Below are 27,333 nucleotides of genomic sequence, written 5' to 3' on the forward strand. Positions count from 1 at the left end.
CCTTAGAGACATTACAGATTAACAGATTATCATGAATAAACCCTTAGGGAGACATTACAGATTATCATGAATAAAACACTTAGAGAGACATTACAGATTATCATGAATAAAACCCTTAGGGAGACATTACAGATTATCATGAATAAAACCCTTAGGGAGACATTACAGATTATCATGAATAAACCCTTAGAGACATTACAGATTAACAGATTATCATGAATAAACCCTTAGAGAGACATTACAGATTAACATGAATAAACCCTTAGAGAGACATTACAGATTATCATGAATAAACCCTTAGGGAGACATTACAGATTAACATGAATAAACCCTTAAGAGAGACATTACAGATTATCATGAATAAACCCTTGAGAGACATTACATGACAGAATAACATGGAAGGACAGTACAAACTATATGAGCCTGGTGTCTATTTACAACACACTGGTTTCCAAAACAGATTCAGTCCACATTCAGGACTATGTTTATCAGAAACTAGTCCACGTCCAGGACTATGTTTATCAGAAACTAGTCCACATTCAGGACTATGTTTATCAGAAACTAGTCCACATTCAGGACTATGTTTATCAGAAACTAGTCCACAGTCCAGGACTATGTTTATCAGAAACTAGTCCACATTCAGGACTGTGTTTATCAGAAACTAGTCCACATTCCAGGACTATGTTTATCAGAAACTAGTCCACATTCAGGACTATGTTTATCAGAAACTAGTCCACATTCAGGACTATGTTTATCAGAAACTAGTCCACATTCAGGACTATGTTTATCAGAAACTAGTCCACATTCAGGACTATGTTTATCAGAAACTAGTCCACATTCAGGACTATGTTTATCAGAAACTAGTCCACATTCCAGGACTATGTTTATCAGAAACTAGTCCACATTCAGGACTATGTTTATCAGAAACTAGTCCACATTCAGGACTATGTTTATCAGAAACTAGTCCACATTCAGGACTATGTTTATCAGAAACTAGTCCACATTCCAGGACTATGTTTATCAGAAACTAGTCCACATTCAGGACTATGTTTATCAGAAACTAGTCCACATTCAGGACTATGTTTATCAGAAACTAGTCCACATCCAGGACTATGTTTATCAGACACTAGTCCACATTCAGGACTATGTTTATCAGAAACTAGTCCACATCCAGGACTATGTTTATCAGAAACTAGTCCACATTCAGGACTATGTTTATCAGAAACTAGTCCATATTCCAGGACTATGTTTATCAGAAACTAGTCCACATTCAGGACTATGTTTATCAGAAACTAGTCCACATTCAGGACTATGTTTATCAGAAACTAGTCCACATTCAGGACTATGTTTATCAGAAACTAGTCCACAGTCCAGGACTATGTTTATCAGAAACTAGTCCACAGTCCAGGACTATGTTTATCAGAAACTAGTCCACATCCAGGACTCTGTTTATCATAAACTAGTCCACATTCAGGACTATGTTTATCAGAAACTAGTCCACATCCAGGACTCTGTTTATCATAAACTAGTCCACATCCAGGACTATGTTTATCAGAAACTAGTCCACATCCAGGACTCTGTTTATCATAAACTAGTCCACATCCAGGACTATGTTTATCAGAAACTAGTCCACATCCAGGACTATGTTTATCAGAAACTAGTCCACATCCAGGACTATGTTTATCAGAAACTAGTCCACATTCAGGACCATGTTTATCAGAAACTAGTCCACATCCAGGACTCTGTTTATCATAAACTAGTCCACATTCAGGACTATGTTTATCAGAAACTAGTCCACATCCAGGACTATGTTTATCAGAAACTAGTCCACATTCAGGACCATGTTTATCAGAAACTAGTCCACATCCAGGACTCTGTTTATCATAAACTAGTCCACATCCAGGACTATGTTTATCAGAAACTAGTCCACATCCAGGACTATGTTTATCATAAACTAGTCCACGTTCAGGACTATGTTTATCAGAAACTAGTCCACAGTCCAGGACTATGTTTATCAGAAACTAGTCCACATCCAGGACTATGTTTATCAGAAACTAGTCCACATTCAGGACTATGTTTATCATAAACTAGTCCACATCCAGGACTATGTTTATCAGAAACTAGTCCACATCCAGGACTATGTTTATCAGAAACTAGTCCACATCCAGGACTATGTTTATCAGAAACTAGTCCACATTCAGGACCATGTTTATCAGAAACTAGTCCGTTTTCCTGCTACTACATGTTATTGTTGTCTTTCTAGCGTCCTTTTTAAACATGGCTTCCTTCACACAACAAGAAATGTAGCTTTTATGAAAATATCATCACTCCCCTCCTGTATCATATTACTGTATGTGCATGCCTACTTTCCTGTGTGTGTGTGTGTGCCTACTTTCCTGTGTGTGTCTGTGTGTGTATGCCTACTTTCCTGTGTGTGTGTATATGCCTACTTTCCTGTGTGTGTGTGTATGCCTACTTTCCTGTGTGTGTGTGTGTGCAGGCCTGCTTTCCTTAGTGTGTGTGTGCATGTCTACTTTCCTTAGTGTGTGTTTGTGTGCGTGCCTGCTTTCCTTAGTGTGTGTGTGTGTGTGTGTGCATGCCTACTTTCCTTAGTGTGTATGTGTGTGCATGCCTACTTTCCTTAGTGTGTGTGTGTGTGTGTGTGTGTGTGTATGCCTACTTTCCTGTGTGTGTGTGTGTGCATGCCTACTTTCCTGTGTGTGTGTGTGTGTATGCCTACTTTCCTGTGTGTGTGTGTGTCTGTGTGTGTGTGTGTGTGTGTGTGTGTGTGTGTGTGTTAGTGATCGTTACATTCCTCTCCCATGAGAACTGTTTACCCAACACATGTTTGAGTCACAGTCCAACTAGACACATTTTACTACATACATAACACCATCCCGCTGCCCATACTACTGGGGCTTGTATCTTAAAAACACAGATGTTTACTGAACTACACTACGACTGTAAAATATAGAATTCTAAGTGACTAAGAAGCTAAAATGATGTAACCGAAGTGAATACTAAAACATCATAAACTTTTGGAAAGTAAAATATGAAAATGATTTAAATATTTGTTGTTCAGGACACAGAAAGACGGGATGTTCTCTGTTGGCCCGCTGACTTCACCGCGTGAAAGGGTAGGAGGAGCTGAAAGAGAGTGAGTTAGCATGTTTCTCTAGGTTTACAATAGGTTCAGGGTCAGTTAGCATGTTTCTATAGGTTTACAATAGGTTCAGGGTCAGTTAGCATGTTTTCTTTAGATTCACTATAAGTTCAGGGTCAGTTAGCATGTTTCTGTGGGTTCAGGGTCAGTTAGCAGGTTAGCATGTTTCTATAGCTTCACTATAGGTTCAGGGTCAGTTAGCATGTTAGCATGTTTCTATAGCTTCACTATAGGTTCAGGGTCAGTTAGCATGTTAGCATGTTTCTATAGCTTCACTATAGGTTCAGGGTCAGTTAGCATGTTAGCATGTTTCTATAGCTTCACTATAGGTTCAGGGTCAGTTAGCATGTTAGCATGTTTCTATAGATTCACTATAGGTTCAGGGTCAGTTAGCATGTTAGCATGTTTCTATAGATTCACTATAGGTTGAGGGTCAGTTAGCATGTTAGCATGTTTCTATAGATTCACTATAGGTTCAGGGTCAGTTAGCATGTTAGCATGTTTCTATAGATTCACTATAGGCTCAGGGTCAGTTAGCAGGTTTCTGTAGGTTCAGGGACAGTTAGCATGTTAGCATATTTATATAGATTCACTATAGGATCAGGGTCAGTTAGTATATTTCCATAGGATCAGGGTCAGTTAGCACGTTTCTATAGATTCACTATGGGATCAGAGTCAGTTAGCATGTTTCTATAGATTCACTATAGGTTCAGGGTCAGTTAGCATGTTTCTATAGATTCACTATAGGTTCAGGGTCAGTTAGCTTGTTAGCATGTCTCACCTCGTGCGCTGACCTCTGCTGGCCTCAGCAAACTTGTGTCTGAACAGAAAGCTGGCCAGAGCATCTGCAACCTGCACAACAGACAACATGCATGTTAGTGTGTGTGTGTGTGTGTGTGTGTGTGCGTGCGTGCGTGTGTGTGTGTCTTACTTTGTCTGGTGTGTCCTCGTGCACTGCATGGCCACTAGGGGGCAGCACCTGCATCATGAATTTGCCTGAGGAGAATAATATAACAGGTGGTCTTCAGTCAGAGAACAGTGTGTGTGTGTGTGTCAATCTCGCACACACTCCACTCTCTTTCTCAGACACACACACAGACACACACACACATGCACACTAGATCTATCTATCACACAGTCTTGTATAGCTAACCTTGTACAGCTAACACAATTCAGTCCCTTTCAAAATACTATTTTCCCTATCCCTAAACCTATAACCCTAGCTCCTAACCCTAAACCTATAACCCTAGCTCCTAACCCTAAACCTATAACCCTAGCTCCTAACCCTAAACCTATAACCCTAGCTCCTAACCCTAAACCTATAACCCTAGCTCCTAACCCTAAACCTATAACCCTAGCTCCTAACCCTAAACCTATAACCCTAGCTCCTAACCCTAAACCTATAACCCTAGCTCCTAACCCTAAACCTATAACCCTAGCTCCTAACCCTAAACCTATAACCCTAGCTCCTAACCCTAAACCTATAACCCTAGCTCCTAACCCTAAACCTATAACCCTAGCTCCTAACCCTAAACCTATAACCCTAGCTCCTAACCCTAAACCTATAACCCTAGCTCCTAACCCTAGCTCCTAACCCTAACCCTAACCCTAAAACAAACCCTAAACCTAACCCTAGCTCCTAACCCTAAAACTAACCCTAAACCTATAACCCTAGCTCCTAACCCTAAACCTATAACCCTAGCTCCTAACCCTAAACCTATAACCCTAGCTCCTAACCCTAAACCTATAACCCTAGCTCCTAACCCTAAACCTATAACCCTAGCTCCTAACCCTAAACCTAAAACCCTAGCTCCTAACCCTAAACCTATAACCCTAGCTCCTAACCCTAAACATATAACCCTAGCTCCTAACCCTAAACCTATAACCCTAGCTCCTAACCCTAAACCAATAACCCTAGCTCCTAACCCTAAACCTATAACCCTAGCTCCTAACCCTAAACCTAACCCTAGCTCCTAACCCTAAACCCAACCCTAGCTTCTAAACCCAACCCTAGCTCCTATCCCTAAACCCAACACTAGCTCCTAACCCTAAAACAAACCCTAGCTCTTAACCCTAAAACTAACCCTAGCTCTTAACCCTAAAACTAACCCTAGCTCCTAACCCTAATTCTAACCCTAGCTCCTAACCCTAAACCCAACCCTAGCTCCTAACCCTAATTCTAAACCTAGATCCTAACCCTAAACCCAACCCTAGCTCCTAACCCTAAACCCAACCCTAGCTCCTAACCCTAATTCTAACCCTAGATCCTAACCCTAAACCCAACCCTAGCTCCTAACCCTAATTCTAACCCTAGATCCTAACCCTAATTCTAACCCTAGCTCCTAACCCTAATTCTAACCCTAGATCCTAACCCTAAACCCAACCCTAGTTCCTAACCCTAATTCTAACCCTAAACCTAAACCCCTTAGAAATATAAATAGTATTTGACCTCATGGGGACCAACAAAATGTCCCCAGTTGGTCAAATTTCTGTTCATATACTAATTGTGGGGACTTCTGGTCTTCAAGTATAGTTTACACACACACACACACACACACACACACACACACACACACACACACACACACACACACACACACACACACACACACACACACACACACACACACACACAGTAGTTTGGTTGTACACTGTGTTGCTCTACAGTCTGTTTAATGCTGTTCCGACCTACCTTGCATTTGGCCTATAGTCAGGTCCCTGTCCAGACGATCTACACCTGGAGACAAACACATCATTATTTTACCTCACAGGTTTCTTTTAAAGGGAACCCCCCCCCCCACACACACACACACACACACATATAAATAATATCCAACAGTTCGTCTGACTCTCTGGGGAAATCAGATGTTGCACTATCGTTTCAAGATTACAGCTCTGTGACGTATGGCCAAGGTGCGGCCAAAATGGACAACAAACGAGAGATACAGATACTAATACCTTTGGATTAGGACACACCCAGTAGGTTACCCAGGTTACCTGGGGTAAAGTAAGGATGGATTAGACTGTAGTGTCATGTATCTGGGGTAAAGTAAGGATAGATTAGACTGTAGTGTCATGTATCTGGGGTAAAGTAAGGATAGATTAGACTGTAGTGTCATGTACAGTGCCTTGCGAAAGTATTCGGCCCCCTTGAACTTTGCGACCTTTTGCCACATTTCAGGCTTCAAACATAAAGATATAAAACTGTATTTTTTTGTGAAGAATCAACAACAAGTGGGACACAATCATGAAGTGGAACGACATTTATTGGATATTTCAAACTTTTTTAACAAATCAAAAACTGAAAAATTGGGCGTGCAAAATTATTCAGCCCCCTTAAGTTAATACTTTGTAGCGCCACCTTTTGCTGCGATTACAGCTGTAAGTTGCTTGGGGTATGTCTCTATATGTTTTGCACATCGAGAGACTGAAATTTTTTCCCATTTCTCCTTGCAAAACAGCTCGAGCTCAGTGAGGTTGGATGGAGAGCATTTGTGAACAGCAGTTTTCAGTTCTTTCCACAGATTCTCGATTGGATTCAGGTCTGGACTTTGACTTGGCAATTCTAACACCTGGATATGTTTATTTTTGAACCATTCCATTGTAGATTTTGCATTATGTTTTGGATCATTGTCTTGTTGGAAGACAAATCTCCGTCCCAGTCTCAGGTCTTTTGCAGACTCCATCAGGTTTTCTTCCAGAATGGTCCTGTATTTGGCTCCATCCATCTACCCATTAATTTTAACCATCTTCCCTGTCCCTGCTGAAGAAAAGCAGGCCCAAACCATGATGCTGCCACCACCATGTTTGACAGTGGGGATGGTGTGTTCAGCTGTGTTGCTTTTACGCCAAACATAACGTTTTGCATTGTTGCCAAAAAGTTCAATTTTGGTTTCATCTGACCAGAGCACCTTCTTCCACATGTTTGGTGTGTCTCCCAGGGGGCTTGTGGCAAACTTTAAACAACACTTTTTATGGATATCTTTAAGAAATGGCTTTCTTCTTGCCACTCTTCCATAAAGGCCAGATTTGTGCAATATACGACTGATTGTTGTCCTATGGACAGAGTCTCCCACCTCAGCTGTAGATCTCTGCAGTTCATCCAGAGTGATCATGGGCCTCTTGGCTGCATCTCTGATCAGTCTTCTCCTTGTATGAGCTGAAAGTTTAGAGGGACGGCCAGGTCTTGGTAGATTTGCAGTGGTCTGATACACCTTCCATTTCAATAGTATCGCTTGCACAGTGCTCCTTGGGATGTTTAAAGCTTGGGAAATCTTTTTGTATCCAAATCCGGCTTTAAACTTCTTCACAACAGTATCTCGGACCTGCCTGGTGTGTTCCTTGTTCTTCATGATGCTCTCTGCGCTTTTAACGGACCTCTGAGACTATCACAGTGCAGGTGCATTTATACAGAGACTTGATTACACACAGGTGGATTGTATTTATCATCATTAGTCATTTAGGTCAACATTGGATCATTCAGAGATCCTCACTGAACTTCTGGAGAGAGTTTGCTGCACTGAAAGTAAAGGGGCTGAATAATTTTGCACACCCAATTTTTCAGTTTTTGATTTGTTAAAAATGTTTGAAATATCCAATAAATGTCGTTCCACTTCATGATTGTGTCCCACTTGTTGTTGATTCTTCACAAAAAAATACAGTTTTATATCTTTATGTTTGAAGCCTGAAATGTGGCAAAAGGTCGCAAAGTTCAAGGGGGCCGAATACTTTCGCAAGGCACTGTATCTGGGGTAAAGTAAGGATAGATTAGACTGTAGTGTCATGTAGTGTCATGTATCTGGGGTAAAGTAAGGATAGATTAGACTGTAGTGTCATGTATCTGGGGTAAAGTAAGGATGGATTAGACTGTAGTGTCATGTATCTGGGGTAAAGTAAGGATGGATTAGACTGTAGTGTCATGTAGTGTCATGTATCTGGGGTAAAGTAAGGATAGATTAGACTGTAGTGTCATGTAGTGTCATGTATCTGGGGTAAAGTAAGGCCGGATTAGACTGCATTGTGACATACCTGCCAACAGGAGGAGTTTGGGCAGGTTACATCCCAGGAACAGATTAGAGATCCCTCTGAACCATCCGTCCCAGTACTTCTCTGCTTTGGACAGGTCTATACGCCAGCTGTACACACCCTGACAACACACCAAAGGGTTAAACCCGTCACCAAGGAAACGAGAAGAACACACCGAATGCATCGGTCACTTCTGCCACTGCTGGAGTGCGTAAACTGAACAACAACAACAACAACAACAAAAAACGAAATACTGGTCACACTCAAATGTGAGACCAGCGACCCCTGTAATAAGTATACACATCTCAACGCTGTGTTGAGAATGGATCGGTGAACTGTTTAAGAGAAAATCACTGAAAAGAGCGTCTCACTCTTAACAAGGAGGACTTTACAAGCTGAATGCTGTTTTCGATGCCAACACTGGGGACCGTCACTGCTGCTCGACGAGACTAGAGTCCTCTCCAGTAGCTGCTGTGGATTCTACCATGAATATGAACCAGGAGACTAGAGTCCTCTCCGGTAGCTGCTGTGGAGTCTACCATGAATATGAACCAGGAGACTAGAGTCCTCTACAGTGGCTGCTGTGGAATCTACCATGAATATGGACCATTTTCCCGGGTTGACGAGAGCTGGAGAACTACTGCGTAGTTCGGAGTCGAGATGGAGTCGAGATGGAGTCGAGTTGAAGGTAGGAGAGTAAGATATTCCCAAAGCATCCTCCCCCTGCCTTCTCGTACAGACCTGCGGCTATCAAACAATTTTGCGTCCCAGACCCCTCTGTCTCTTGGGGCAGCAGGTAGCCTAGTGTTTAGAGTGTTGGACCAGTAACCGAAAGGTTGCTGGATCGAGCTGACAAGGTAAAAGTCTGACATCTGTCCCTGAACAAGACAGTTAAACCACTGTAGGGTGCATCACTGTAGTAGACTGTATCTCACTGTAGTAGACTGTATCTCACTGTAGTAGACTGTATCTCACTGTAGTAGACTGTATCTCACTGTAGTAGACTATGTCTCACTGTAGTAGACTGTATCTCACTGTAGTAGACTGTATCTCACTGTAGTAGACTATCTCACTGTAGTAGACTGCATCTCACTGTAGTAGACTATGTCTCACTGTAGTAGATTGTATATCACTGTAGTAGACTGTATATCACTGTAGTAGACTGTATCTCACTGTAGTAGACTCCATCTCACTGTAGTAGACTGCATCTCACTGTAGTAGACCGTAGACTGCATCTCACTGTAGTAGACTGACTGTATCTCACTGTAGTAGACTGACTATATCTCACTGTAGTAGACTGTATCTCACTGTAGTAGACTCCATCTCACTGTAGTAGACTCCATCTCACTGTAGTAGACTCCATCTCACTGTAGTAGACTGCATCTCACTGTAGTAGACCGTAGACTGCATCTCATTGTAGTAGACTGTAGACTGTATCTCACTGTAGTAGACTGCATCTCACTGTAGTAGGCTGTAGACTGCATCTCACTGTAGTAGACTGTATCTCACTATAGTAGACTGCATCTTACTGTAGTAGACTACACCTCACTGTAGTAGACTGTAGACTGCATCTCACTGTAGTAGACTGCATCTCACTGTAGTAGGCTGTATCTCACTGTAGTAGACTGTATCTCACTGTAGTAGACTGCATCTCACTGTAGTAGGCTGTAGGCTGCATCTCAATGTAGTAGGCTGTAGACTGTATCTCACTGTAGTAGACTGCATCTCACTGTAGTAGGCTGTATTTCACTGTAGTAGGCTGTAGGCTGCATCTCAATGTAGTAGTCTGTAGACTGTATCTCACTGTAGTAGGCTGCATCTCACTGTAGTTGGCTGCATCTCACTGTAGTAGACTGTATCTCACTGTAGTAAGCTGTATCTCACTGTAGTAGACTGTATCTCACTGTAGTAGACTGTATATCACTGTAGTAGACTGTATCTCACTGTAGTAGACTGTATCTCACTGTAGTTGGCTGCATCTCACTGTAGTAGACTGCATCTCACTGTAGTAGACTGTATCTCACTGTAGTAGGCTGTATCTCACTGTGGTAAGCTGTATCTCACTGTAGTAAGCTGTATCTCACTGTAGTAGACTGTATCTCACTGTAGTAGACTGTATATCACTGTAGTAGACTATATCTCACTGTAGTAGACTGTATATCACTGTAGTAGACTGTATCTCACTGTAGTAGACTGTATCTCACTGTAGTAGACTGCATCTCACTGTAGTAGACTGTATCTCACTGTAGTAGACTGTATATCACTGTAGTAGACTGTATCTCACTGTAGTAGACTATATCTCACTGTAGTAGACTGTAGACTGCATCTCACTGTAGTAGACTGTAGACTGCATCTCACTGTAGTAGACTGTAGACTGCATCTCACTGTAGTAGACTGCATCTCACTGTAGTAGACTTTATCTCACTGTAGTAAACTGCATCTCACTGTAGTAGACTGTATCTCACTGTAGTAGACTGCATCTCACTGTAGTAGACTGTAGACCGAATCTCACTGTAGTAGACTGTATCTCACTGTAGTAGACTGTATCTCACTGTAGTAGACTGCATCTCACTGTAGTAGACTGCATCTCACTGTAGTAGACTGTATCTCACTGTAGTAGACTGCATCTCACTGTAGTAGACTGTATCTCACTGTAGTAGACTGTATCTCACTGTAGTAGGCTGTATCTCACTGTAGTAGACTGCATCTCACTGTAGTAGACTGTAGACCGAATCTCACTGTAGTAGACTGTATCTCACTGTAGTAGACTGTATCTCACTGTAGTAGACTGCATCTCACTGTAGTAGACTGTAGACCGAATCTCACTGTAGTAGACTGTATCTCACTGTAGTAGACTGTATCTCACTGTAGTAGACTGCATCTCACTGTAGTAGACTGCATCTCAATGTAGTAGACTGTATCTCACTGTAGTAGACTGTATCTCACTGTAGTAGGCTGTATCTCACTGTAGTAGACTGCATCTCACTGTAGTAGACTGACTGTATCTCACTGTAGTAGACTTCATCTCACTGTAGTAGACTGACTGTATCTCACTGTAGTAGACTGACTATCTCACTGTAGTAGACTGTATCTCACTGTAGTAGACTCCATCTCACTGTAGTAGACTCCATCTCACTGTAGTAGACTGCATCTCACTGTAGTAGACCGTAGACTGCATCTCACTGTAGTAGACTGACTGTATCTCACTGTAGTAGACTGACTGTATCTCACTGTAGTAGACTGTATCTCACTGTAGTAGACTCCATCTCACTGTAGTAGACTCCATCTCACTGTAGTAGACTGCATCTCACTGTAGTAGACCGTAGACTGCATCTCATTGTAGTAGACTGTAGACTGTATCTCACTGTAGTAGACTGCATCTCACTGTAGTAGGCTGTAGACTGCATCTCACTGTAGTAGACTGTATCTCACTATAGTAGACTGCATCTTACTGTAGTAGACTACACCTCACTGTAGTAGACTGTAGACTGCATCTCACTGTAGTAGACTGCATCTCACTGTAGTAGACTGCATCTCACTGTAGTAGGCTGTATCTCACTGTAGTAGACTGTATCTCACTGTAGTAGACTGCATCTCACTGTAGTAGGCTGTAGGCTGCATCTCAATGTAGTAGGCTGTAGACTGTATCTCACTGTAGTAGACTGCATCTCACTGTAGTAGGCTGTATCTCACTGTAGTAGGCTGTAGGCTGCATCTCAATGTAGTAGACTGTAGACTGTATCTCACTGTAGTAGGCTGCATCTCACTGTAGTTGGCTGCATCTCACTGTAGTAGACTGTATCTCACTGTAGTAGGCTGTATCTCACTGTGGTAGGCTGTATCTCACTGTAGTAAGCTGTATCTCACTGTAGTAGACTGTATCTCACTGTAGTAGACTGTATATCACTGTAGTAGACTGTATCTCACTGTAGTAGACTGTATCTCACTGTAGTTGGCTGCATCTCACTGTAGTAGACTGTATCTCACTGTAGTAGGCTGTATCTCACTGTGGTAGGCTGTATCTCACTGTAGTAAGCTGTATCTCACTGTAGTAGACTGTATCTCACTGTAGTAGACTGTATATCACTGTAGTAGACTGTATCTCACTGTAGTAGACTGTATCTCACTGTAGTTGGCTGCATCTCACTGTAGTAGACTGCATCTCACTGTAGTAGACTGTAGTCTGTATCTCACTGTACTAGGCTGTAGGCTGCATCTCACTGTAGTAGGCTGGAGACTGCATCTCACTGTAGTAGACTGCATCTCACTGTAGTTGGCTGCATCTCACTGTAGTAGACTGTATCTCACTGTAGTAGGCTGTATCTCACTGTGGTAGGCTGTATCTCACTGTAGTAAGCTGTATCTCACTGTAGTAGACTGTATCTCACTGTAGTTGGCTGCATCTCACTGTAGTAGACTGCATCTCACTGTAGTAGACTGTAGTCTGTATCTCACTGTACTAGGCTGTAGGCTGCATCTCACTGTAGTAGGCTGGAGACTGCATCTCACTGTAGTAGACTGCATCTCACTGTAGTTGGCTGCATCTCACTGTAGTAGACTGCATCTCACTGTAGTAGACTGCATCTCACTGTAGTAGACTGTAGACTGCATCTCACTCTAGTAGACTGCATCTCACTGTAGTAGACTGCATCTCACTGTAGTAGACTGCATCTCACTGTAGTAGGCTGTAGGCTGCATCTCACTGTAGTAGACTGCATCTCACTGCAGTAGGCTGTAGACTGCATCTCACTGTAGTAGGCTGTAGGCTGCATCTCACTGTAGTAGACTGTAGTCTGTATCTCACTGTAGTAGACTGTAGGCTGTATCTCACTGTAGTAGACTGTAGGCAGTATCTCACTGTAATAGACTGTAGGCTGTATCTCACTGTAGTAGACTGTAGGCTGCATCTCACTGCTACGTCTCCCATCTCGCTGTATCTCATGTTTTGGTTTTCTGGATCTCCATCATTGTTCCATGTTACCACGGCTACGTTCAGTAGGCTACCGGTAATGTTACCACGGTTACGTTCAGTAAACTACCGGCAATGTTACCACGGTTACGTTCAGTAAACTACCGGCAATGTTACCACGGTTACGTTCAGAAGGCTACCGGTAATGTTACCACGGTTACGTTCAGTAAACTACCGGTAATGTTACCACGGTTACGTTCAGTAGGCTACCGGTAATGTTACCACGGTTACGTTCAGTAGGCTACCGGTAATGTTACCACGGTTACGTTCAGTAGGCTACCGGTAATGTTACCGCGGTTACGTTCAGTAGGCTACCGGTAATGTTACCACGGTTACGTCCAGTAGGCTACCGGTAACGTTACCACGTGTAGTGGGAAAAGTGGGAGGGTTGAGAGAGATTGTAAATTCAAACACCACCTACTTTTCTAGAGCCTACTGAAGAGAAATGAAAACAGACTTGTTTAACTATTAAACTTAAACTCAGCTTTTGTTTTAAATTCGTAAAACAGCTTGTGTTTCTTAACCAGTCAAAGGGTAGCTAACAAGAAGGTTGGTGGTGACTGGTTAGCTAAGCTGAAGCAAGAGAGTCGCCTGCGTGATCTGTATAATCGGAGGCGGAGCCAGAGCTTGTCTGCCCACACATCACTTGCTCCTCTGCAGCTCACCAGCTGATGTCGGCTGTGTGCCGGGTGTGGTGCAGTTCTTCCCACTGCTCAGCTCATCTACGCTGCTAATATTAATTGTGTTTATCATAAGATCTCAATATCTCCAAAAACTACCAGTCATATTTTAGTCACAGAGATAATATTGTCTCGTTTTAGTCAACATTTAAATGGTTTTCATTTAGCTATAGTTTTTTTTCTGGATCTATTCAGCAAGTTATTGTGTGTGTGTGTGTGTGTGTGTGTGTGTGTGTGTGTGTGTGTGTGTGAGTGAGTGTGAGTGTGTGTGTGTGAGTGTAAGTAAATGACGTTGGTTTCTTACCTCGGGTTCCGGGATGCTCACCTCTGATGTACCGTCTGGCTTGTCGCTAACGTAGCTCGGGTCAACGCAGATCTCCTCGTTGCCCTCGACGACTACGTCACTAACAGGGACGGCCTGCTCAGGCGATTCAACAACATCCTCCACCTCTACATGCCTACAGAGTACAGGTGAGAAATGTTGATAAGTCTAAATTGGATCCTTGGGATGTCCAACTCTGATGTCACCCCATTGAAGTTGACATTTTAATGGTTAAAGTGGAACTCCAGTCTCTGTTTAACACCTGATTTACTGAACACACACATCTCAATAGGTGGTCCAGGTAAGTCATGATGCAGATCACAGATTCCCTATGTGAAGTTTGCAGTTGTGTATAAAAAAACAACACTATTTTTTGTGGGGTTTTTTTTACCGTTTAGTCTACTTTAAATCAAATCTATTTACAGTGCCTTGCGAAAGTATTCGGCCCCCTTGAACTTTGCGACCTTTTGCCACATTTCAGGCTTCAAACATAAAGATATAAAACTGTATTTTTTTGTGAAGAATCAACAACAAGTGGGACACAGTCATGAAGTGGAACGACATTTATTGGATATTTCTAACTTTTTTAACAAATCAAACACTGAAAAATTGGGCGTGCAAAATTATTCAGCCCCTTTACTTTCAGTGCAGCAAACTCTCTCCAGAAGTTCAGTGAGGATCTCTGAATGATCCAATGTTGACCTAAATGACTAATGATGATAAATACAATCCACCTGTGTGTAATCAAGTCTCCGTATATATGCACCTGCACTGTGATAGTCTCAGAGGTCCGTTAAAAGCGCAGAGAGTATCATGAAGAACAAGGAACACACCAGGCAGGTCCGAGATACTGTTGTGAAGAAGTTTAAAGCCAGATTTGGATACAAAAAGATTTCCCAAGCTTTAAACATCCCAAGGAGCACTGTGCAAGCAATAATATTGAAATGGAAGGAGTATCAGACCACTGCAAATCTATCAAGACCTGGCCGTCCCTCTAAATTTTCAGCTCATACAAGGAGAAGACTGATCAGAGATGCAGCCAAGAGGCCCATGATCACTCTGGATGAACTGCAGAGATCTACAGCTGAGGTGGGAGACTCTGTCCATAGGACAACAATCAGTCGTATATTGCACAAATCTGGCCTTTATGGAAGAGTGGCAAGAAGAAAGCCATTTCTTAAAGATGTCCATAAAAAGTGTCGTTTAAAGTTTGCCACCTGGGAGACACACCAAACATGTGGAAGAAGGTGATCTGGTCAAATGAAACCAAAATTGAACTTTTTGGCAACAATGCAAAACGTTATATTTGGCGTAAAAGCAACACAGCTGAACACACCATCCCCACTGTCAAACATGGTGGTGGCAGCATCATGGTTTGGGCCTGCTTTTCTTCAGCAGGGACAGGGAAGATGGTTCAAATTGATAGGAAGATGGATGGAGCCAAATACAGGACCATTCTGGAAGAAAACCTGATGGAGTCTGCAAAAGACCTGAGACTGGGACGGAGATTTGTCTTCCAACAAGACAATGATCCAAAACATAAAGCAAAATCTACAATGGAATGGTTCAAAAATAAACATATCCAGGTGTTAGAATGGCCAAGTCAAAGTCCAGACCTGAATCCAATCGAGAATCTGTGGAAAGAACTGAAAACTGCTGTTCACAAATGCTCTCCATCCAACCTCACTGAGCTCGAGCTGTTTTGCAAGGAGGAATGGGAAAAAATGTCAGTCTCTCGATGTGCAAAACTGATAGACATACCCCAAGCGACTTATAGCTGTAATCGCAGCAAAAGGTGGCGCCACAAAGTATTAACTTATTAAGGGGGCTGAATAATTTTGCACGCCCAATTTTTCAGTTTTTGATTTGTTAAAAAAGTTTGAAATATCCAATAAATGTCGTTCCACTTCATGATTGTGTCCCACTTGTTGTTGAATCTTCACAAAAAAATACAGTTTTATATCTTTATGTTTGAAGCCTGAAATGTGGCAAAAGGTCACAAAGTTCAAGGGGGCCGAATACTTTCGCAAGGCACTGTATATAGCCCTTCGTACATCAGCTGATATATCAAAGTGCTGTACAGAAACCCAGCCTAAAACCCCCAAACATCAAGCAATGCAGGTGTAGAAGCACGGTGGCTAGGAAAAACTCCCTAGAAAGGCCAAAACCTAGGAAGAAACCTAGAGAGGAACTAGGCTCTGAGGGGTGGCCAGTCCTCTTCTGGCTGTGCCGGGTGGAGAATATAACAGAACATGGCCAAGATATTCAAATGTTCATAAATAACCAGCAGGGTGAAGTAAATAATCACAGTGAACAGGTCAGGGTTCCAGCATGGTGAAGTAAATAATCACAGTGAACAGGTCAGGGTTCCATAGCCGCAGGCGGAACATTTATTGTATTTATACTTGAGTATCGTTTTTCAACAGTAAAAGTTCCAAAATCGCCAGAGGACATCTTTAAGGTTCGGTTTTGGGTCATCTTCTTCCCAGACACTTCTGCCCAAATGCGTGAATAGTCAAACTTGGCCTTCATTGGCGCAGCGCTGTAATGCAGCGCCAGCTGTGCCACCAGAGACTCTGGGTTCGTGCCCAGGCTCTGTCGTAACCGGCCGCGACCGGGAGGTCCGTGGGCCGACGCACAATTTGCCTAGCGTCGTCCGGGTTAGGGAGGGTTTGGCCGGTAGGGATGTCCTTGTCTCATCGCGCACCAGCGACTCCTGTGGCGGGCCGTGCGCAGTGCGCGCTAACCAAGGTTGCCAGGTGCACGGTGTAGCCTCCGACACATTGGTGCGGTTGGCTTCCGGGTTGGATGGCGCTGTGTTAAGAAGCAGTGCTGCTTGGTTGGGTTGTGTATCGGAGGACGCATGACTTTCAACCTTTGTCTCTCCCGAGCCCGTACGGGAGTTGTAGCGATGAGACAAGATAGTAGCTACTAAAAAACAATTGGATACCACCAAATTGGGGAGAAAAAGGGCTAAAATGTAAAAATAAAAAAAACTTGTAGGCATTGGCTTAATCTACCAACCGTTATAAAATGGTGTGTTCGGATACTGGATGCTGATTGGTTAATAGCAGGGAGTTATAGCACTACAATCTCTGTATTCCCCCCGGGGTAATTCCAGTTCACAGTTGCATTAGATGTATCAATGCACATCCACTAGCCCACAGCCCAGCCAGTCAATTTATAAACTTCATCTCCCATGTAAAAAACGTTATTAAATACATTATTTCCTCAAGCTACTAGGCAAGCATTCGGTTTGCGACAGTTGGGGTTTGTCTAAACCTTGCTGTGTTTCTTTCTCCACTGCCACCACCATGCTTCACTATAGGGATGGTGCCAGGCTTCCTCCAGATGTGAGGCTTGGCATTCAGGCCAAAGAATTCAATCTTGGGTTCATCAGACCAGAGAATCTTGTTTCTGATGGCCTGAGAGTCCTTTATGTGCCTTTTGGCAAACTCAAAGCAGGCTGTAATGTTCCTTATACTGAGTGGCTTCTGTCTAGCCACTCTACTATACAGGCCTGATTGGTGGAGCACTGCAGAGGTGGAAGGTTCTCCCATCTCCACAGAGGAACTCTGGAGCTCTGTCAGAGTGACCATCGGGTTCTTGGTCACCTCTCTGATCAAGGCCCTTCTCCCCCAATTGCTCAGTTTGGCCGGGTCGGCCAGCTCTATGAAGAATCTTGGTTGTTCCAAACTTCTTCCATTGAAGACTGATGGAGGCCACTGTGTTCTTAGGGACCTTCAATTCTGCAGAAATGTTTTGGTACCCTTCCCCAGATCTGTGCCTCATCACAGTCCTCTCTCGGAGCTCTACGGATAATTCCTTCGACCTCATGGCTTGGTTTTTGCTCTGACATGCACTGTCAACTGTGGGACTTTATATAGACAGGTGTTTGCCTTTCCAAATCATGTCCAATCAATTGATTTTACCACAGGTGGACTCCAATCAAGTTGTAGAAACATCTCAAGGATGATCAATGGAAACAGGATGCACCTGAGCTCAATTTCAAAATTCTAATAGCAAATGGTCTGAAGACTTATGTAAATAAGGTATTTCTGTTTCTTATTTTTAACACATTTGCTCCCCCCAAAAATTATGAAACCTGTTTTCGCTTTGTCATTATGGGATATTGTGTGTAGATTGATGAGGGGGAAAAGTAATTTAATCCATTTTAGAATAAGGCTGTAACGTAACAAAATGTGGGAAAAGTCCAGAGTCGAGGGTAGAAGTGTTTTAGGGATGTCCAGGATAGGACTAACTGAGTTTACATTGAATATGTTATTTCGTATACTATAATATACAGTATATATATATATATATATAGGGTAGAAGTTATGTTTTTAGGGATGTCCAGGATTTTCCACCATCATTTGCAAATAAATTCGTTAAAAATCCTACAATGTGATTTTCAGGATTTTTTTTCTAATTTTGCCTGTCATCGTTGAAATGTACCTATGATGAAAATTACAGGCCTCTCTCATCTTTTTAAGTGGGAGAACTTGCACAATTGGTGGCTAACTAAATACTTTTTTTTGCCCCGCTGTATATATATATATACAACCAGCAACGACGAGAAGGGTTTACTTCAAAGCGGTATCAATAAATTAGCCAGCTAACATTGATAAACAGATTTTCTGGTTCGTTAGGAAAGATAGATCAATTAAGATATGTGTTCGGGGTCTATCAGATTCTGTAAAGTTATTTCATAATATTCCCCAGTATTCCCCTCTGGTTCCAGTAGAGTAGGATTAGCATGGTTTACCTCTTGATCTGTCCCACCATGGATACTCGTGCTGATTCCCGGTTCCTGATCTGACCGCTCTTAACACTGAAGGAGAGAGCATGAGCGCACACACACACACACACACACACACACACACACACACACACAGAAACACACACACACACACAGAAACACACCCACACACACACACAGAAACACACACACACACACACACACAGAGAGAGAGAACAGGGACAGTTGACAAAGAGCACTACCAACACTGTGAAACACTGAAACGTAGCATAGCATAGCACTCTATGGAACAGCACTACCAACACTGTGAAACACTGAAACGTAGCATAGCATAGCATAGCACTCTATGGAACAGCACTACCAACACTGTGAAACACTGAAACATAGCATAGCATAGCACTCTATGGAACAGCACTACCAACACTGTGAAACACTAAAACGTAGCATAGCATAGCATAGCACTATATGGAACAGCACTACCAACACTTTGAAACACTGAAACGTAGCATAGCATAGCATAGCACTCTATGGAACAGCACTACCAACACTGTGAAACACTGAAACATAGCATAGCATAGCACTCTATGGAACAGCACTACCAACACTGTGAAACACTGAAACGTAGCATAGCATAGCATAGCACTCTATGGAACAGCACTACCAACACTGTGAAACACTGAAACGTAGCATAGCATAGCATAGCATAGCACTCTATGGAACAGCACTACCAACACTGTGAAACACTGAAACGTAGCATAGCATAGCATAGCACTATATGGAACAGCACTACCAACACTGTGAAACACTGAAACGTAGCATAGCATAGCATAGCACTCTATGGAACAGCACTACCAACACTGTGAAACACTGAAACGTAGCATAGCATAGCATAGCACTATATGGAACAGCACTACCAACACTTTGAAACACTGAAACGTAGCATAGCATAGCATAGCACTCTATGGAACAGCACTACCAGCACTGTGAAACACTGAAACGTAGCATAGCATAGCACTCTATGGAACAGACCGCTAATAATAATAATAACAACAATGCATGATATTTCTATAGACTGTCTATGAAACACTACCTAACACATAAGGAGTGGTGTGTTGCTGAACGCTCCTCACCTCCACTCTATGGCATGGGCAATAGACTCAAAAGACCTGGGTCGTCCTTTCAGGAAGTTCTGCATGCTGTGTAGCATCTCCATGGCACTGCCTAGAGAGAGAGAGAGACCCCATAGAGCCCCAGGACAGCAACACAATTAGACCAAATCATGAGAAAACAAAAAGATCATTTACTTGACACATTGGAAAGAATTTACAAACAAACAGAGCAAACTAAGATGCTACTTGGCCTCTTTTTAGGGCCAAGTAGATGCTACTTGGCCCTAAAAAGAGAGTACACAGCAGCAGAATACCTGACCACTGTGACTGACCCAAACTTATGGAAAGCTTTGACTATGTACAGTCTCAATGAGCATAGCCTTGCTATTAAGAGAGGCCACCGTAGGCAGATCTGGCTCTCAAGAGAAGACAAGCTATGTGTACACTGCCCACAAAATGAGATGGAAACTGAGCTGCACTTCCTAACCTGCCAAATGCATGATCATATTAGAGACACATATTTCCCTCAGATTACACAGATCCCACAAAGATTTTGAAGTGTAGTGGGGAGGAGCCTGCTGCAAACGGTATGGACTGGGCCCTACCTTCCACCACGTCTATCACCACCAATCCTACAGTAGTGGGGAGGAGCCTGCTGCTAACGGTATGGACTGGGCCCTACCTTCCACCACGTCTATCACCACCAGTCCTACAGTAGTGGGGAGGGGCCTGCTGCTAACGGTATGGACTGGGCCCTACCTTCCACCACGTCTATCACCACCAATCCTACAGTAGTGGGGAGGAGCATGCTGGAGGCGGTGTGGACAGCGATGGCCCCGCCCATACTGTGACCAACCAGGACGATGGGGGGAGGGGCCTCTCCGTAGCACGCTCGCACCACATTGGCCACATCCCTAGGAGTGGCGGGACAAGAGGGACAGGTGATGTACAGGTGAGAGGTAGAGGGACAGGTGCTGTACAGGTTAGAAATAAAGGGACAGGTGCTGTGCAGGTGAGAGATAGAGGGACAGGTGTTGTACAGGTGAGAGATAGAGGGACAGGTGGGAGGTAGAGGGACAGGTGAGAGGTAGAAGGACAGGTGAGAGGTAGAGGGACAGGTGAGAGGTAGAGGGACAGGTGGGGTAAAAGTGAGAGGTAGAGGGACAGGTGAGAGGTAGAGGAACAGGTGGGAGGTATAGGGACAGGTGAGAGGTAGAGGGACAGGTGAGAGGTAGAGGGACAGGTGAGAGGTAGAGGGACAGGTGGGTACAGGTGAGAGGTAGAGGGACAGGTGAGAGGTAGAGGGACAGGTGAGAGGTAGAGGGACAGGCGAGAGGTAGAGGGACAGGTGAGAGGTAGAGGGACAGGTGAGAGGTAGAGGGACAGGTGGGGTACAGGTGAGAGGTAGAGGGACAGGTAAGAGGTAGAGGGACAGGTGAAAAGGTAGAGGGACAGGTGAAAGGTAGAGGGACAAGCGAGAGGTAGAGGGACAGGTGAGAGGTAGAGGGACAGGTGAGAGGTAGAGGGACAGGTGGGGTACAGGTGAGAGGTAGAGGGACAGGTGAGAGGTAGAGGGACAGGAGAGGTAGAGGGACAGGTAAGAGGTACAGGTGAGAGGTAGAGGGACAGGTGAGAGGTAGAGGGACAGGTAAGAGGTAGAGGGACAGGTGAAAGGTAGAGGGACAGGTGAGAGGTAGAGAGACAGGTGAGAGGTAGAGGGAAAGGTGATGTACAGGTGAGAGGTAGAGGGACAGGTGAGAGGTAGAGGGAAAGGTGATGTACAGGTGAGAGGTAGAGGGACAGGAAGTTATTTCCTCATGTTTTACAGGTGTGTATCTTCTTACCTGGACATGGTCTGTGTGGAGAGGTCGTCTGACTGACGTACCTGGGTGGAACCTGGAGAGAAGGAGAGGTGAACACATTCTGTAAACATTGGGTTTTGATGTCTTTATGATGTGACTATATTAAACACTATGGACGGATCCAAAATGGCACCCTTATTGTCATGACTAGTTCACTACAGTCAAAGAGAGTGGCATTCTGAGATGACCTTTGCTCTCTGAACTCACCGTGACCCCTGAGGTCCATGGCCAGCACCCTGCAGGTCACCCTACTGGCTATGGCTGTCTGGAGACCGAAGAGACGGAGCGACAGATAAACAAGAAAAATGGGTATTATAACAGGAATGGAAATCTCAAATGCTGGTCAGGAGAGGAGCCCAGAGTTTATAGATGATGACCGTATGGACAGTTTACAAAAGAAAACAGACGTTTTTAGAGTAATGGTTTAGTTTAGAGTAATGGTTTAGAGTAATGGATTAGTTTAGAGTAATGGATTAGAGTAATGGTTTAGTTTAGAGTAATGGATTAGTTTAGAGTAATGGTTTAGAGTAATGGATTAGTTTAGAGTAATGGATTAGAGTAATGGTTTAGTTTAGAGTAATGGTTTAGAGTAATGGTTTAGAGTAATGGTTTAGTTTAGAGTAATGGTTTAGAGTAATGGTTTAGAGTAATGTTTTAGTTTAGAGTAATGGTTTAGAGTAATGGTTTAGTTTAGAGTAATGGTTTAGAGTAATGGTTTAGAGTAATGTTTTAGTTTAGAGTAATGGTTTAGAGTAATGGATTAGTTTAGAGTAATGGATTAGTTTAGAGGAATGGTTTAGAGTAATGGATTAGTTTAGAGTAATGGATTAGTTTAGAGTAATGGTTTAGAGTAATGGATTAGTTTAGAGTAATGGATTAGAGTAATGGTTTAGTTTAGAGTAATGGTTTAGAGTAATGGTTTAGAGTAATGGTTTAGTTTAGAGTAATGGTTTAGAGTAATGTTTTAGTTTAGAGTAATGGTTTAGAGTAATGGATTAGTTTAGAGTAATGGATTAGTTTAGAGGAATGGTTTAGAGTAATGGATTAGTTTAGAGTAATGGATTAGAGTAATGGTTTAGTTTAGAGTAATGGATTAGTTTAGAGGAATGGATTAGTTTAGAGTAATGGATTAGAGTAATGGTTTAGTTTAGAGTAATGGTTTAGAGTAATGGTTTAGAGTAATGGTTTAGTTTAGAGTAATGGTTTAGAGTAATGGTTCAGTTTAGAGTAATGGTTTAGAGTAATGGTTTAGTTTAGAGTAATGGTTTAGAGTAATGGTTTAGAGTAATGGTTTAGTTTAGAGTAATGGTTTAGTTTAGAGTAATGGATTAGTTTAGAGTAATGGTTTAGAGTAATGGTTTAGAGTAATGGTTTAGTTTAGAGTAATGGTTTAGTTTAGAGTAATGGTTTAAATTAGAGTAATGGTTTAGTTTAGAGTAATGGTTTAGAGTAATGGTTTAGAGTAATGGTTTAGAGTAATGTTTCAGTTTAAAGTAATAGTTTAGTTTAGAGTAATGGTTTAGAGTAATGGTTTAGAGTAATGGATTAGAGTAATGGTTTAGTTTAGAGTAATGGTTTAGAGTAATGGTTTAGTTTAGAGTAATGGTTTAGAGTAATGGTTCAGTTTAGAGTAATGGTTTAGAGTAATGGTTTAGTTTAGAGTAATGGTTTAGAGTAATGGTTTAGTTTAGAGTAATGGATTAGTTTAGAGTAATGGTTTAAAGTAATAGTTTAGTTTAGAGTAATGGTTTAGAGTAATGGTTTAGAGTAATGGATTAGAGTAATGGTTTAGTTTAGAGTAATGGTTTAGTTTAGAGTAATGGTTTAGAGTAATGGTTCAGTTTAGAGTAATGGTTTAGAGTAATGGTTTAGTTTAGAGTAATGGTTTAGAGTAATGGTTTAGTTTAGAGTAACGGTTTAGAGTAATGGTTCAGTTTAGAGTAATGGTTTAGAGTAATGGTTCAGTTTAGAGTAATTGTTCAGAGTAATGGTTTAGTTTAGAGTAATGGTTTAGTTTAGAGTAATGGTTTAGAGTAATGGTTCAGTTTAGAGTAATGGTTTAGAGTAATGGTTTAGTTTAGAGTAATGGTTTAGAGTAATGGTTTAGTTTAGAGTAATGGTTTAGAGTAATGGTTTAGTTTACACTAATGGTTCAGAGTAATGGTTCAGAGTAATGGTTTAGAGTAATGGTCCAGAGTAATGGTTTAGAGTAATGGTTTAGTTTAGAGTAATGGTTTAGAGTAATGGTTTAGAGTAATGGTTCAGTTTAGAGTAATGGTTTAGTTTAGAGTAATGGTTTAGAGTAATGGTTTAGAGTAATGGTTCAGTTTAGAGTAATGGTTTAGAGTAATGGTTTAGTTTCGAGTAATGGTTTAGTTTAGAGTAATGGTTCAGAGTAATGGTTTAGTTTAGAGTAATGGTTTAGAGTAATGGTTTAGAGTAATGGTTCAGTTTAGAGTAATGGTTTAGAGTAATGGTTTAGTTTCGAGTAATGGTTTAGTTTAGAGTAATGGTTCAGAGTAATGGTTTAGTTTAGAGTAATGGTTTAGAGTAATGGTTTAGAGTAATGGTTTAGTTTCGAGTAATGGTTTAGTTTAGAGTAATGGTTTAGAGTAATGGTTTAGAGTAATGGTTTAGTTTCGAGTAATGGTTTAGTTTAGAGTAATGGTTCAGAGTAATGGTTCAGAGTAATGGGTCAGACAGGACTGAACTAAGGGGAACACATGTAACCGGATTGTGAACGTCGTTCACCGAGCTGTAGATTATAATTGTAAAGATAGTGGACTCACAGTAAAAACAGCCCAGGACAAGGCAGAGTGTCCTCCTCCGTGCAGCAGAACCAGTAGAGGTCCATCAGTCCCGTTCCTGTAGACCCTGAACACATCTCTGGTCTCTGACGGTCCTACTGGGATGTCCTCCGACTGGTCAAAATACTGCCTCCACGACACCGCTGAGTAACTGGTAGAGGAGAATACACAGAGTTAGTGTGGTGTGGGGGGGGGGGGGGATGTAGTGTGAGTGTGTGGTGGTGGGGGGGGGGGGGGGGTGTAGTGTGAGTGTGTGGTGGGGGGGGGGTGTAACGTGTGCGTGTGTGGCAGTGGGGGGGGGGGTGTAACGTGTGTGTGTGTGGCAGTGGGGGGGGGGTGTAAAGTGTGTGTGTGTGGCAGTGGGGGGGGGGGGGGGTGTAACGTGTGCGTGTGTGGCAGTGGGGGGGGGTGTAACGTGTGTGTGTGTGGCAGTGGGGGGGGGGGGTTGTAACGTGTGTGTGTGTGTGTGGGGAGTGTGTGGGGGGGTGTAACGTGTGTGTGTGTGGGGAGTGTGTGGGGGGGGGTGTAGTGTGAGTGTGTGGTGGTGGGGGGGGGGGGGTGTAGTGTGAGTGTGTGGTGGGGGGGGGGGGTGTAACGTGTGCGTGTGTGGCAGTGGGGGGGGGGTGTAACGTGTGTGTGTGTGGCAGTGGGGGGGGGGTGTAACGTGTGTGTGTGTGGCGGGGGGGGGGGAGGGTGTAGTGTGTGTGTGAGTGTGTGGTGGTGGTGGTGGGGGGGGGGGGTGGTGTAAAATCTAATTTTATTTGTCACATGCGCCAAATACAACAGGGGTAGACTTTCCAACAATGCGGAGTTCAAAATGAGCTAAATTAAAAAGCTAATAGTAACACATTGCCTGTGTGTGTGTGTGTGTGTGTGTGTGTGTGTGTGTGTGTGTGTGTGTGTGTGTGTGTGTGAGTGTAGCCTGTCTGTGAAATGTGGATCTGATATGATTGATAACTCTCACAACAACCCATTTTAAAGACGGTGAACTACATTAGTTATCAGCTTCCTGCCGATGATTCTATCCCATTCTAGAAAGCAGACAGAACCCTCTAGATTAGCACACTAGACTACAACACAGACAGAACACTCTAGATTAGCACACTAGACTACAACACAGACAGAACTCTCGAGAACACAGAACATTAGAACACAGACGGAACACTTAGTCTGAAACACAAAACATTAGACTATTACACCGACAGAACCCTCTAGAACACAGAACACTAGACTAGTACACAGACAGAACCCTCTAGAACACAGAACACTAGACTTTAATATAGACAGAACCCTCTAGAACACAGAACACTAGACTACAATATAGACAGAACCCTCTAGAACACAGAACACTAGACTATAATATAGACAGAACCCTCTAGAACACAGAACACTAGACTATAATATAGACAGAACCCTCTAGAACACAGAACACTAGACTATAATATAGACAGAACCTTCTAGAACACAGAACACTAGACTATAATATAGACAGAACCCTCTAGAACACAGAACACTAGACTAGAACAGAGACAGAACACTCAAGATTAAAACAGCTGAACACTCTAGAACACAAAACACACTAGACTATAACATTTTGACAGAACGCTCAGGAAACAGGAAACACTTTAGAACACAGAACACTGGATAGAACGCAGACAGAACCCCTTCTAGAATATAACTCACTTCTCTGTGTCGAAGCTGTCCTCCCACATCCTCCTGGGTGGCAGTGGACAGGTGTCAGGCTCAGCCTGTGTCTCTGGCTGGGGGTCCTCCGGTACCTTCAGGGGCTCTGCTACAGGCAGCGTAGGGTCTGCAGCAGGGTGTGGTAGCTGAGGGTAATCTGCCGACTGTGGGGCTCCTAAACCTAGAGAACTGGTCTCCACCTCACTGCGTACCTCTGCCATCGACCAAATGACATCTAACAGTGTGGCACGAAGCCTAAGTACCCACCAAGTACACTACAAGTACCTGACAGGACAATGCGTGGGATTCGTCCCAAATAGCACCCTATTCCCTACATAGTGCACTACTTTTGACCAGAGTTATCGGGTCAAGCAGCGCATTATATAAGGAAGAAGTGCACTATGTAGGGAATATGCTACCATTTGGGATACAGTCTTAGACAGATGGTGAGGACAGGTAGCATCTGGGATAGAACGTCCTATTGGTTAAGGGCCCTGGGGAGTGTGTGACCTAGGTGACTGCTGACCAATGGTGTACCTCCAGAGAAGGCTGTGTGAGACGGTATGATGTGCTGGGAGAGGATTCTAGAACTAAGGGATGATTTTAAAATCTAACGTTTGGGAATTAAAGGGGGAATCAGCAGTTGTTACGTAATAAAATAAAAAAAACTTCATTATATATATATTCATAGATTGTTGAAGAATATAACTTATAAATGCCTCATGATCTCAGTTCAACTGTCACACTCCATCAGAACCCCCCCCCCCAAAAAAACTTGTTTTACTCCAATGTTTGAAAACAAAGTAGATATAAACAGACACTAACAAAACATGGTTAAATTATCATAACGAGCTTTTCTTAGTCCTGCGGGGTCACAGCCAGCCATTATCCCAACTCCCTCTTCTGGGGGCGGGGTCACAGCCAGCCGTTATCCCAACTCCCCCTTCTGGGGGC

The 27,333-nt window shown here is 42.9% G+C and overlaps 1 protein-coding gene across 1 annotated transcript; it reads right to left on the minus strand.

Moving 5' to 3' along the window:
• Positions 1-26,738, minus strand: LOC110531331 (protein phosphatase methylesterase 1). The gene is made up of 13 exons (XM_036987072.2): positions 26,380-26,738; positions 24,679-24,847; positions 22,097-22,154; positions 21,872-21,923; positions 20,787-20,941; positions 20,049-20,139; positions 18,925-18,990; positions 14,142-14,295; positions 8,192-8,309; positions 5,856-5,900; positions 4,095-4,159; positions 3,945-4,015; positions 1-3,147 (listed from the first exon to the last, which is right to left on the minus strand). Exons 1-13 carry the CDS (start codon positions 26,598-26,600, stop codon positions 3,123-3,125), a joined length of 1,290 nt encoding a protein of 429 aa, XP_036842967.1. The 5' UTR covers positions 26,601-26,738; the 3' UTR covers positions 1-3,122.
• Positions 26,739-27,333: the final 595 nt, after the last annotated feature.

The sequence above is a fragment of the Oncorhynchus mykiss genome, chromosome 9, assembly GCF_057628025.1.
Source record: "Oncorhynchus mykiss isolate SJ-2025 chromosome 9, ASM5762802v1, whole genome shotgun sequence".
NCBI classification, from domain to species: Eukaryota; Metazoa; Chordata; class Actinopteri; order Salmoniformes; family Salmonidae; genus Oncorhynchus; species Oncorhynchus mykiss.